Source organism: Symphalangus syndactylus, chromosome 3 (genome assembly GCF_028878055.3).
Source record: "Symphalangus syndactylus isolate Jambi chromosome 3, NHGRI_mSymSyn1-v2.1_pri, whole genome shotgun sequence".
Lineage (NCBI taxonomy): Eukaryota > Metazoa > Chordata > Mammalia > Primates > Hylobatidae > Symphalangus > Symphalangus syndactylus.
In genome coordinates, this window is record NC_072425.2 from 51,235,687 (window position 1) to 51,249,432 (window position 13,746).

At 41.4% G+C, this 13,746-nt stretch overlaps 1 protein-coding gene across 6 annotated transcripts in view; it reads right to left on the reverse strand.

The window, feature by feature from the left end:
* Nucleotides 1-13,746, reverse strand: part of LOC129479188 (constitutive coactivator of PPAR-gamma-like protein 1) — a 115,717-nt gene that overhangs the window by 83,644 nt on the left and 18,327 nt on the right. For all 6 annotated transcript variants that reach the window (XM_063636235.1, XM_055271883.2, XM_055271882.2 and 3 more), the window contains exons 2-3: nt 12,433-12,679; nt 7,193-7,275 (exon numbers count right to left, since the gene is read on the reverse strand). In XM_063636235.1, the coding sequence (XP_063492305.1) occupies nt 7,193-7,275; nt 12,433-12,679 (330 nt within the window). The remainder of the gene's footprint in view (nt 1-7,192; nt 7,276-12,432; nt 12,680-13,746) is intronic.

Here is a 13,746-nt window from a genome sequence, read left to right on the forward strand (position 1 = left end):
ACATGAAGTGAACTTCAGTTAACACTAACATGTAAGGAGAAATTCCTTCTTTGGAGGGTTCACAGAATCAGAACTACCCCCTCCTGCTATGACAATATAGGTGAAAGTCCATCTTTCTATTTATTTACTGTTTATACCCAACTTAATTTTTTAAAAAAAGATTTCAGAAAGATCAAGTTATCTGATCACTGACCTAGCTCCAGCAAGGGTACATGGTATATGCCACACACAATGAAGCCTCAAAGTGCCTGAAATGCTATAGCTCTTCTTGGACAGAAGCTGGCTCCAGGCACTGCATGAGACCTACCCGGACCTCTAGCCCTAGTCCGGAGACAGGCACCATGCACAGCGGTCACTAGGACCACAGGCTGGGCAGCAGCTGCAACAGCCACCCAGGTGTCCATCTGGGAAGCCCAAGAGAGAGGACTGTTCAGTTCCTCTTTGTCTCAAAGAGCCCTGAGCTACTACTAGACTGGCCCACTGTGGGGTCTGCTGTGCGTTCCAACCCTGGAGGTGACACAGTCCCTGCGATGAGAAGGCCAGACTGACAGCCCTACCATCGTTGCTCCTGGAGATCCTGATGCTACCCTCCTCGCTACTCTCTCAGAGCCAGACCCAACTGCTGGCCCTAAAGGACATTTTTTTAAAGTACCACTCAACGACTTCTGGTTGAAGACAATCAGATATAAAAAAATATAGTTAAAGATACCCCTGGGTAAAATTCAAGGTGAATGGCCGGGCACGGTGGCTCACGCCTATAATCTTAGCACTTTGGCAGGCTGAGGCAGGCAGATTGCCTGAGCTCAGGGGTTTGAGAACAGCCTGGGCAACGAGGTGAAACCCCGTCTCTACTAAAATACAAAAAATTAGCTGGGCATGGCAACAGCATGTACCTGTAGTCCCAGCTACTAGGTAGGCTGAGGCAGGAGAATTGCTTGAACTCGGGAGGCAGAGGCTGCAGTGAGCTGAGATCGCACCACTGCACTCCAACCTGTGCACGGGAGAAAAACTCCGTCTCCCAAAAAAAAAAAAAAAAAAAAAGGAGGTGAATCTAAAAGTTTTCTTGATACAGCCTCACAGATTGCCCCTGGTATACGGGTGCCTCAGGGAAAGATAATGCTGGTAAAAGATTACCAAAAAAAATAAGTGAAATCAGAGTGGTAAGGTGATAAATACACAAAGACATTTAAATCAAAAGGAAGAAATGCTAGGGCTAAGAATTAGAGGGAGCTCCTAAGATGATGCAGAAGAAAGCAAGAAGAGTAGTACTTTAGGGGAAGCTCCAAGAGAGGATCATACAGAGAAGACGGCGTTCCATGAATGAGGGTGCAGCCTGGCCCAGGACCCAGCCTGGCCCTAGGATAACCAGCTGATGGGGTCAGAAAGGGCTGAGGGAGGACAAGTATTTCTAGGTGAGGCTCACCACACAGAGAAGGGGTCTTTCAAAAAGACTGGGAACTGCAGTGTAAACAGAGTAAAACTGACTAAACCTAACTAGAAAGTAGAACTGCTGGTAGTGAAGTCTCAGGAAAGGATCAGCCCACATAAAATCTGCAAGCTGGAGTGTCCCAGACAAGGACGCAGAAGGAGCTCAAAGGGCTCAGTGGTTGGGAATACTTGGCCATCACAAACAACTGGCATGGATGGAAACTCAAAATATATGAAACTGAATATGAAGTTCAGGAACACAAAAACCATTAAAATGAATACGATGACCTGAAACTAAACAGGTCCAACTTAAATGTTATTATACCCAAATACAAGGTCAATAGAATGTAGAACACCCAAGTGACAAAAAGCCTTCTGCAAAGTGTTCTAAAAACCCAAGAGATTCGGCCGGGCGCGGTGGCTCACGCTTGTAATCCCAGCACTTTGGGAGGCCGAGGCGGGCGGATCACGAGGTCAGGAGATCGAGACCATGGTGAAACCCCGTCTCTACTAAAAAATACAAAAAAAAAAATTAGCCGGGCGTGGTGGCGGGCGCCTGTAGTCCCAGCTACTCGGAGAGGCTGAGGCAGGAGAATGGCGTGAACCCGGGAGGCGGAGCTTGCAGTGAGCCGTGATTGCGCCACTGCACTCCAGCCTGGGCGACAGAGCGAGACTCCGTCTCAAAAAAAAAAAAAAAAAAACCCAAGATTCAAGAAAACCAGAGGCAACAAGAAATTATGTTTTTTTAAAAAAATAAGGCCAGCAAACATCTACAAAACATTTTTAAAAATTAAAACAACAAAATGCCCACCCAAAATAAAAAATTCCCGTAACCAGTTAGGACACAAAATCATACAATTTTTAAAACCCCAAAAAGCACATTTTGAAAAACTGCTCACTTAGCACGTGTCTACAGCCAGGGGGCCCTGCCTAGGGTGGACTGCCACAGCCGCAGGCCCCCTCTGATGAGTACGGGCCACATCAGCTATGCAGGGCACCCACAGGCTCACTAAACCTTATGACCAGGCAGACCAAATGGCCGGCCACTCCCAGGGCACAGGAGGAGGCAGGCATGGGGGCACCACCTGAAGGGACACAGAGGCTGGGCTTGGGACTGGAGCCCATGCTCTGCAGGCTCAGCTCTCTGGGTACCAGGCTGCCTGACACCTTCCATTTCTCTCATGCAACATTGCCAGCCACACCAAAACCATGAAAGGAGCACAGCGGCCCAGAGCAACACAAGCAGTGGGAGCCTCTTCGAAAGACCAATACGCATCCAGCCCACTTTTCATTACTGTAAATACAATCACGAATCTTCCTAATTATAACACTGAGTCCAAAAACACATTGAAAGGATATTCAATGTATTTTCCTTATTAAAGATATGACCTTTTTAAGAAATATTGCCCGGCTGGGCGCGGTGGCTCACGCCTGTAATCCCAGCACTTTGGGAGGCCGAGGCGGGTGGATCATGAGGTCAGGAGATCGAGACCATCCGGGCTAACTCAGTGAAACCCCGTCTCTACTAAAAATACAAAAAATTAGCCGGGCAAGGTGGCAGGCGCCTGTAGTCCCAGCTATCGGGAGGCTGAGGTAGGAGAATGGCCTGAACCCGGGAGGCGGAGCTTGCAGTGAGCCGAGATCGCGCCACTGCACTCCAGCCTGGGCAACAGAGCCAGACTCCATCTCAAAAAAAAAAAAGAAAAAAGAAAAAAAGAAATAGTGCCATTGGAAAAAGTTTAAATGAGCGAGGAAATGAGATGCACTCCTGGAATGCCTTCCCCATTGTTTGGGAGGCATTCCACGAGTGTATCTCAACTCTTCCAGGTATATAGAAGATTCTCTTATGTTTCCAATCAAACAGAGTAACTTACTTACAGCAAAGTAAGATAAACGCAGCCTCAGGCTTGGGCGCCTGTGCAGCCCTGGGGTTTTACCCACCCTGGCCCAACCTGCTCTGTATCATCTGCTGCCAGGCTCCCTGCTCTGCAGGACCTGGGCCTGGGTAGAGACAGAGGTCGCACTCCAGCCCAGCCTCTATGAATCTCCGGGACTACAGTGAGGAATCTCAACAGCAGATCTCCCGAGGAATAGGGAGTAACACATAACTCTTGTTTTCTTTCTCTCATTATAGAATTGACCACGTCTTAGAAGATACCTGACCCCTAACCCCATCCTACAATTTTACATGTTACATGAAATGGCCCAAGTGTTCTGAACATAAATGAAATAGTCTTTGCATCTAAACCTAAGAAATTCGATGCCCACCTTACTAGCAGCTCTTAAGGTTACCACTGAGGTATGAAAAAGTCACCTTACATCCTATTTCATACTGTCTTCTACCAATTTTAGGTTCTAAGTATGTCTAACATTGCATTCATAATCTAGTAATAAGCACGATCTACTACTAACTAATAAGGCAGGACAAAACAGAATTTGGCTCCCATCCTAGCTTTCCTCTCTGCAGATATTACCCAATGATTTAACAGTTGTTCTCCCTTGTGCTTCAGAGCCCGCAGAGCCCCAAAGCAGACGTGCTATTCTTTCAGCACAACCAGGGCTGTGGACAGTCAGGGAGGACTTCGCAATTTCTAACTGATGTAGCTGGTTCAATGACAGTCAAAGAGTTAAAAATTCACAGTGAATGAATGAATGCATGTAGTGAAACTGGTAAAGACACATGTTTAAAAAATGAGTCTAAGGATGCTACTTATAAAGAAAACAAAGAAAAATTCATAGTGCTGCCAACATACTGAAGATTTGGAATCACATAAATTATCAACTACTAATGACTTCCTATCCATGGTATTTTGTGATTTTCATCAGATGGTAAAAAGATGAAATTTTCTCATGATTTTATTGGTTCCCTTTCTAACACAGTATACTGGAAAAACAGCTGTTAAGGACACGTGACTTTGCATCCTCAAGCTTAAGCCTCCTTGGTCCATCCCTTTTATCATATTATATTTGTACTATTTTGCCAAAGCCAAATTTATTATTGTTCACAGAGGGCTGGTGTTCTATGAAGTTAATATCTAATCAATTCAAAGCAACTCTTAAAATGCAATACTCTAATCTTAAACCTCTCATCATTTCAACATAATACAAAAACAAAGAATATTTCAGAAAATAAAACTCAGAATATTATGGAGATACGTAACAACTATCCAAATTTTCAAAAGATGCAATTGGTTTTATAACTGGGAAAAAAGAAAGAGACTAAAATAGCAGGTGGGATACATACAATTCTGCAGCACATCCATCAGTCATGCTCATGGGGAGAAAAACCACATCCAATTTCCCCTATGTATATTAAAATCACTGAAATGGTGCTGCATACAAAAATGTGAATGAAGGGTCAAAACATTAAAGTGAGCCGGGTGTGGTGGCTCACACCTGTAATCCCAGCACTTTGGGAGGCCGAGGTGGGTGGATCACCTGAGGTCAGGTGTTTGAGACCAATATGGCCAACATGGTGAAACCCCGCCTCTACTAAAAGTACAAAAATTAGCTGGTGTGGTGGCAGGTGCCTGTGATCCCAGCTACTTGGAAGGCTGAGGCAGGAGAATCGCTTGAACCCTGGAGGCAGAGGTTGCAGTGAGTGTCACTCCATCCTGGGTGACAGAGCAAGACTCTGTCTCAAAAAAAAACATTAAAGTGGCTAACAAATGCAATTTCTGAACTTATCTCAAAACCAGGTGCACTTGCATTTCAGGTGTGACTTTAAAATCCCACAACTTATCCAGTCATCCGAAAAATAATTTAGGATTTCTTCTCCAATATGCCAAAAAGTACTCAGCTAATATCAAAATGCATGCATAAAGCTTGATTGGATCTCGATTAAAAAAAAAAAACCTATAAATGACTGAAAAAATTTGAATATGGACTTAATATTAAATGATACTAGACACTGCACTCCAGCACGGGTAACAGAGCAAGACCCTGTCAAAAAAATGTTATTAAAGAATTATTAATTTAGTTGATGTCGTAAGAGTAATATGATAAAGTAACAAAATGTCCTTATTTTTAGGAAGTGATGGAGCAAGCTGAAGTGGTGGAGCAAGCTGACATTTTCATGGGTAAAGTGTTATATCTGCAACTTACTTCCAAATAGTTTTTGTTAAACAGAACAAAACACAGACATATACTTTATGGCAAAATGTTTATAATTGTCGAACCAAGATGGTAGATATATGGATACACATTTCTCTATTCTTTCCACATTTTAATACTTAAAGATTTTCTCAACAAAATTTAGGAAAAACACACATGTAATGATGTCATTCACTTGGCAATAGATTGAGCTGGTTTTCCAATAATTCTTCAAACAGCTCTTCTAACTCTGTGACATATGAAGCAGGGCTAGTTTAACTTAGACATACACATATAGCCAGAAACCTTGGGAGTATCTCACTCCTGCTCTTCAAAACAAAATAAATCTTGTAGGAAACAAGCCTTCATTTGTGTCTCACTTATAAAAGCATAATGCTTAACAGATCTACTGAGCACAGGTGCAGTGCTCTGAAGTCCAGCTGATTACACGCTGCATTTCCCCAGTCCGCATTTCAGTCATGGAATCACCAGGAGCTTAGGATCCGAATGACAGATCACATCACTTCATTCATGAAAACATACAGGAGGGATTCTATGGCCAGAAATGTAATTTCTAACAAGAGGAGAAAAACTAAATTTTGAACAAGAAGTTGAAAACAGTCCATACCAAATCCCTTAAGGGTGAAAAGGATAACATTTTATAGCATGCCAGAGATGAAATAGCAAGGAACAAAATGAAAGGAGGAAAGGAATTCTACTTCAGCTTTTGGGTATCACCAAAGTTAAAGGTAAACTAAAATGTAGGAAGAAAAACTCCCATTTGAAACCAGTGACCAATTAAAATTGTTTATGGAGGGAGGGTAACTATGACAACATTCAAAATTTTACAGCCCTTCGGAAAACACCCAATTTAACCGCCACCCTTTACTGTAAGGAAGCAGTCCCAGGGTGGGAAGCAGATACAAAGTCTAGGTCCCCATCTTCCCAATTCCCCAAGTCAAGAAAGGCACTTGAACCTGACAAATGATCATTACAATCACAGGAGTCACTAACGAGTCCAAGCTGAAGTTTTCCAGTGCCTCGTGCCAATTTCACTCATTACTCCTATGCTCATATCCAACACAGACACTTTCCACTGCAGAATATCAGAGTTAAGTGCCTCCTTTCTGATGTTTATTACTATCACAAACAGGAAGGGAATCAAAAGGGAGAAAAATAATATTAAGTTTTAATAAAATAAAACTTCACTTCTCTAATGAATTTGAGTCTCCCTCATCATCCAAAAAGCTTTATAAACTATTTTATAATTGTAGAAAATTAGTTATGAAATTTATCAACTATGCAAAAGATGTTGCTCTAAGTGACAAGTAACTATACTACTTAGAGAAAAAATTAAAATTTTTAAGTAAGAAAATTAATATATAAAACATCAGCTCAAAGATTTCCTTCTATCTAGGTACACAGCACAAAGAATTCCTTAAGGGAAATTTTCAAGGGCATTTATACATTTACCTAACATGTAGGTGTTGAGAACAAGGGATGGTAGCATTGTTGCTTGCTTTTTAAGGCAGTGCAGATCCTGAAATTATGGGAAAACATGATATTGCTAACTTTGTAGCATCACCAATAAAGGGCCTAACATGTTATTAAAGTAATAGCAAACTCACAGTTGATTATTACAAATGCTAGAAAAATAAAGTGAAATTTGTACCTTTAGTGAGGCTAGTGGATGTTCTGGACCAAGTAAACTCCAATGAAAGGAAGCCAGATCTTCATCCGGCAGAATGTGATTTCCTGGAATATAAACATGGATAACATAAAAGCAATCATCTTAAGTAACATAGGGAAACTTTCAAAAGCGCTGCATATTGTCATCTATAGTAGAAAACTTTCAAACAGAAACTGAGAACAACTCTTCATCTCTTAACATAAAGCGACACACAGCAGGCAGAATCTTTGCAGCTGCTTCAAGAATGATGGGAATTTCGGCCGGGCGCGGTGGCTCACGCTTGTAATCCCAGCACTTTGGGAGGCCGAGGCGGGCGGATCATGAGGTCAGGAGATCGAGACCACGGTGAAACCCTGTCTCTACTAAAAATACAAAAAATTAGCCGGGCGTGGTGGCGGGCGCCTGTAGTCCCAGCTACTCGGAGAGGCTGAGGCAGGAGAATGGCGTGAACCCGGGAGGCGGAGCTTGCAGTGAGCCGAGATCGCGCCACTGCACTCCAGCCTGGGTGAGAGAGCGAGACTCCGTCTCAAAAAAAAAAAAAAAAAAAAAAAAAGAATGATGGGAATTTCTAGTGGAGTCCCAACAGCATTCAACCTAAGAACTGCATAAAACTGAAGCAACTTCACAGCACAGTATTAAAAATAAACACCAGTTTGCAAAAGGTCAGTCTGACAATGTCAGGATATCAAATACCAATTAGATTCAAGTTCTCATTTGTTCATGAAATGGCTATGGTTCAAGCTTTCATCTGTTCATGAAATAGCTATGGTTCAAAATTACATAAAAACACCAAATGTGAAATCTGCACAATTATAAAATCTTTCTTAGCAAGATTAAATGACAATGACTGCTGATTGTAACATGAATCAACACCCTTCTCCCATAATTTCCATCACCACCCACAAACATATGTGAAAAGGCCCATCCTACAAAAATACTCAAGAGGCCATTAAGCTGCTCATCCTATCACCAGTGCTGTCACAGTCTACAAACAAAACTGTATTCAATTGAGAAACTGTATTTGGGGGGAATACTCAACTTTCACAATAATGTTCATATGCCTGGTATACCTGATCTTTAGTAGGTTAGCTATCTCATTGAAATATTGAAGCAGTAATTTCCTGAATAATCATGATTTTTATAACATTACTTGATCACCTCCACATTATGATAGCAAATTCATTAATTTGCTACTAACAGAACGCAAAACAAACTAAGACCATTTGGAATATTGCTACATTATAATATAGGTTGAGCACCCGTAGTCCAAAAATCCAAAATGATGCAAAATCTGAAACTTTTTCAACATCAACATGATGCAAGTGGAAAATTCCACACCTGTGCTCATAAGATGGGTCACAGTCAAAAGGCAGTCAAAATGTTGTTTCCTGCACAAAATTATTTAAAATGTTTTACAAAATTACCTTTAGACTATGTGTATAAGGTATATATTAAACATAAATGACTTTCATGCTGACTTGGGTCCCATCTCTAAGATACTTCATTAGGCATATGCAAATACTCCAAAATACTTCTGGTCCTAAGCATTTCAGATAAGGGACACTCCACCTGTGTTCCAAACACACAAACACACAATCCAGAGGTACTGAACTCCCGTGACGTCCAAATGAGCAAATCTGAACCGTAACTGCCCAGGTTTGCTGTGCTTGATATTGTTTTCCCCAGTCAATGGATTGCATAGAATTTCACGGTGAAGAATGAAGTGTCTGGCCGGGCACGGTGGCTCACGCCTGTAATCCCAGCACTTTGGGAGGCTGAGGTGGTCGGATCACGAGGTCAGGAGATCGAGACCAACCTGGCTAACACAGTGAAACCCCGTCTCTACTAAAAATACAAAAAATTAGCCAGGCGTGGTGGCGGTCGCCTGTAGTCCCAGCTACTCAGGAGGCTGAGGCGGGAGAATGACGTGAACCCGGGAGGTGGAGCTTGCAGTGAGGCGAGATCGTGCCACTGCACTCCAGCCTGGGAGACAGAGCAAGACTCCGTCTCAAAAAACAAACAAACAAAAAAAGAATGAAGTGTCTGAAATTTTGGAAGCTTCAATTCGAAATAATATTAAGGCAACTCCAACATTAGTAATAGTCCCTGTGAAAAATTGGGTGAAATACTTAAATGAATATTCCAACATTCCTAAAACAAACTACTTTATATAGCTATACTTTCCATTACAGAAGGAAAAAGAAAAATAAGCTTTCTCATTTGAGCACAGTGAAACTTTTCCAGCCTGGCCAACCTGGTGAAAATTAGCCAGGTGCAATGGCACACACCTGTAATCCCAGCTACTCAGGAGGCTGAGGCATGAGAATCGCTTGAACCTGGGAGACAGAGGTCGCAGTGAGCCAAGATCGCACCACTGCACTCCAGCCTAGGCAACAGAGAGAGACTCCATCTCAAACAACAACAACAAAAACTCAGGAGCTTACCTATAACTTCACTAAACTTTTTGAAGAGATTCCAAGCCCTAAATTAAATTGACAACATATTGCAATTGATTTTGTTTTTCATTTATTTTAAAACTTCACAAACTAACAAGCTAGAAAAGTATCAGCTGGCATCATCTTCCAAATACCATATTCAATGTTTCTTAAACAAGATAAACAAGTATTCTTCCATTTTTCAAATGAACTAAGGCATCCATATTCTAAGAGCATATGATTTTCACATTCAAAGTCAATTAATATGCCAAGTTATTTTGCATAGCATTTAAGCAAACATGGAACTTTCCATATAATGTGCCACCCCCATAGTCACTTTTTACATCAGAGGAAATATCCTTTTATATTTTAATATTTGAAAATATATTTAAAAGATTAGTTTTAATCCACAAATCCCCAAAGGCACAAGAGTTCCCTTACTAAGCACTGTATTTGAGATTAGATCCAAACAAACACAAGCTGTGAAATCACAATTTTGTTGACTGACTCATATAGTAAAACATGAAATGCTTTCACAAAATAATATATAAAAAATTACATGGCCAGGCGCAATGGCTTATGCCTGTAATCCCAGCACTTTGGGAGGCTCAGGCAGGTGGATTGCCCTGAGCTCAGGAGTTGGAGACCAGCCTGGCCAACATGATGAAACCCTGTCTCAACCAAAAACACACAAAAAAACTAGCCGGATGTGGTGGCATGCACCTGTAGTCCCAATTACTTGGGAAGTTGAGATGGGAGGATCACTTGAGCCTGGGAGGCGGAGGTTGCAGTGAGTCGAGATTGCACCACTGCACTCCTCTCTAGGCAACAGAGTGAAAACCTGTTTCAACAAAAAAAAAAACGCTGGGCGCGGTAGCTCACACCTGTAATCCCAGCAAAGACAGAGGTGGGTGGATTGCTTGAGCTCAGGAGTTCAAGACCAGCCTGGCCAACATGGTGAAACCCTGTCTCTACTAAAAATACAAAAATTAACCGGGCGTGGTGGTGGGCGCCTGTAATCCCAGCTTTCGGGAGGCTGAGGCATGAGAACTGCTTGAACCATGGAGGCGGAGGTTGCAGTGACTCAAGATCACACTACTGTACTCCAGCCTGGGCAACAAAGCAAGACTCCATTTAAAAAAAAAAATTGTCCAAAGATATCTTAAAGATGAAAACTTGAAAAGCACAGCCTCTGCAGCCCATGGGCTGGCAGTTTGCTGATCTTTTAAAGTTAATCTTTCCCTGCCCAGTCCCCATTTTCTGGTAAGGTTTCTAGGAGGTCTGTTGGGTATACATCCTACAGCTTATTGACTTAAAATGTACTCTCCTTTGAGACCGATTGGGAGAAAGAGAAATCAATAGCGCAACTGTTTTGATACTGAATATTGCCAAGTGTCTCTTTGAAATAAAGAACCGGTCCCTCCAAAAAAATAAAAATAAATTGTGACTCCTTACAATTTCTAGTTGTGTAAAACTGTTTTGGAATGCTTATAAAAATCTTTCTGATAACTAGGCATTTCTAAAAATAATCTACAATATAATCCCCTCTTGAACAGGACTGGATTGGACTGCCAGCCTCTATAGAATATATACTGCAAGGGAGCACAGTAACCGAGCACTAGAGACCACACAGCTTCCCAAACTGGCCTTGTGTGTCCAAAACAGCCCCAAATCCCATCAGATTCATGGATACTAATCACAGGAGTGCCTCCCTCCAAAACATGTTTACTTATATTTGGACACAATTGTTATAAACTGTAAGCAAACTAGAGCTGGATATTAAAGTAGGGTGAGACAAGCACAATGAAAGCATAAGAAAGGGTAGCTGACAAAAGCAAAGAAAGAAAACACACAATGCAAATATAAAGTGACTGACAAATAGATTACCTCTTGGGAATTTTTTTTTTTTTTTTTGGAGACAAAGTCTCACTCTGTCGCCCAGGCTGGAGTGCAGTGGCGCGATCTTGGCTCACTGCAACCTCCGCCTCCCTGGTTCAAGCCATTCTTGTGCCTCAGCCTCCCAAGTAGCTAGGATTATAGGTGCCCGCCACCATGCCCAGCTAATTTTTGTATTTTTAGTAAAGACAGGGTTTCACCATGTTGGCCAGGCTGGTCTCAAACTCCTGACCTCAGGTGAGCCACCCACCTCGGCCTCCCAAAGTGCTGGGATTACAGGCGTGGGGGAATTATTTTTAATTAAAGAAAATTAAAATATAATATCATAGTTAAAACAAGATTGTGTCCTTTCTGGGTATTCAGCATAAGGAATTCCTCCAAGGAAATTTTTTAAAGACATGTATACATTTACTTAAAATGTAGGTGTTGGAAACAAGGTACGATAGCTTATTTTTGTTTCTCTTTTAAAGTAGTGAGTGTCCCCAAAATGAGGTGAAAACATAACCGTTCTAACCCCATAGCATATTTTCTTCTACTATAAACACAATTTATGTCAAAGGTTTAAATGTCTAATTTAAATAGTGACCATGTGTTGACATCTGTGATTTAGAATGTTAGTTTTCCAAAATCTTAAATGAGTTTTTTCACAAAATTAATCTGAACAATTCCTGGATAGAACAATACCTCAACAAACACTTAAGAACAAAAGTAGCACATTAGCTATGCCAAAAAATAATACGAAGCAAGGAATGCTAAGGAAGAGCCCACGCCTTGGTTCTTTTCAATGTGAGATACATATCCAAAACATTCAAGCACAGAAATACTTAAAAGATCAATGTGCTTATCATATGGTCACTCCCTTATAAAATATTTTCACACTGCTCCACCTACCTAAGAGAGCAGCAAAAATAGGAAAACGATTTGGATTCAGGTCCAGTTGCTTGGCAACTTCATGCATCAGATATTGGCTTGTGGTGAGACTTTTCCCGTTCCGGCTCAGTTTTAGGGCATGGGCACTGAAATAGTAGGGGATGTTGCACAGTGCATAATCAGAGTCATACGCAACCAAGCCATGGAAACCATTCTCTCTGCAGAAACCAATCACTTCCTGATGGTGATCCTCGATGCTCTGTGCAACCTGGCAAATGAGAAAAAAACTTCATCAGATGTAGGGTAACACTGTAGCAACAAGCTCAATAAGCAGAAATGTTTGCACAGAAGCTGAAAAATCACATTTATGAAAACTATCCATGAAAGCCAAACAGTCAAAAAAATGCCATAATAAAGTTTGCAACACATTGCTCCACTAAGAAATTTCTGTGGAAAATCGCATTTGAATCATCTCCTGTCAGTAACTTATGATCCCATCTAGACTGCAAATCAATTTTCAATTCTTATCAAGCTCAAAGATCACCCTGCTTGAAAATACACAAAGCCAGCTGACCCCATGACAGTATTTTCAAGAAAGAGAGGGGGAGAAAGACACAAGAAAATAAAGAGGTGGGAAAGAAGGAGACAGAAAGAAGCCACCCGCTGTCAATGAAACTAAAACAATTTCTTCAAAGTAGATCAAATGTGTCAGGTGAAATTGTCAGAATTTAAAAAATAAAATAAAAGTATGATCCCTCAGCCTACCTGTCAACCAGTTCTTATCCTCCTAAGGCCTTCCACACGTGGAGACCATAAAAGGACGCACACATACAACCTCAGTGTAACTGCCTCAGGCTTATTCTATGTCCCACACACTATGTCAGGACTAGGTCTATATCAACTGCCTTTTCAGTGATGAAAAAATCTAAGACACCCTCTTTACTTCTGCTGAATCCCCACTGTAACATCCACAATACCTCGGATTTCCACAACACACGGAGCAAGCAGAGATGCAACACCTTTGAGAAGTCAAAGTCCTCTGGGCTCCCTCTAGTCCAAAAAATATACCAAAACACCTGGAAAAAATGTTCTAAATGATTTACAGTCCAGGACCACCAAATTCTCTCCTGCTGTTTCACATATTCATTAATCCAACTAAAATTCTGGCAGGTTTTTTGTTTCTACAATGGATAAGGCAATTTTGAGAACAGAATTTTAAACTAAATTAGGTGATTCCAATAACAATGGAGTATTAACTCTCCACAGGGCCTTGGAGGAGAAAAATGTGTGCCACCCTTAATCCTAAGTTTTTAAAACTACTGTCCAATGTGTGGC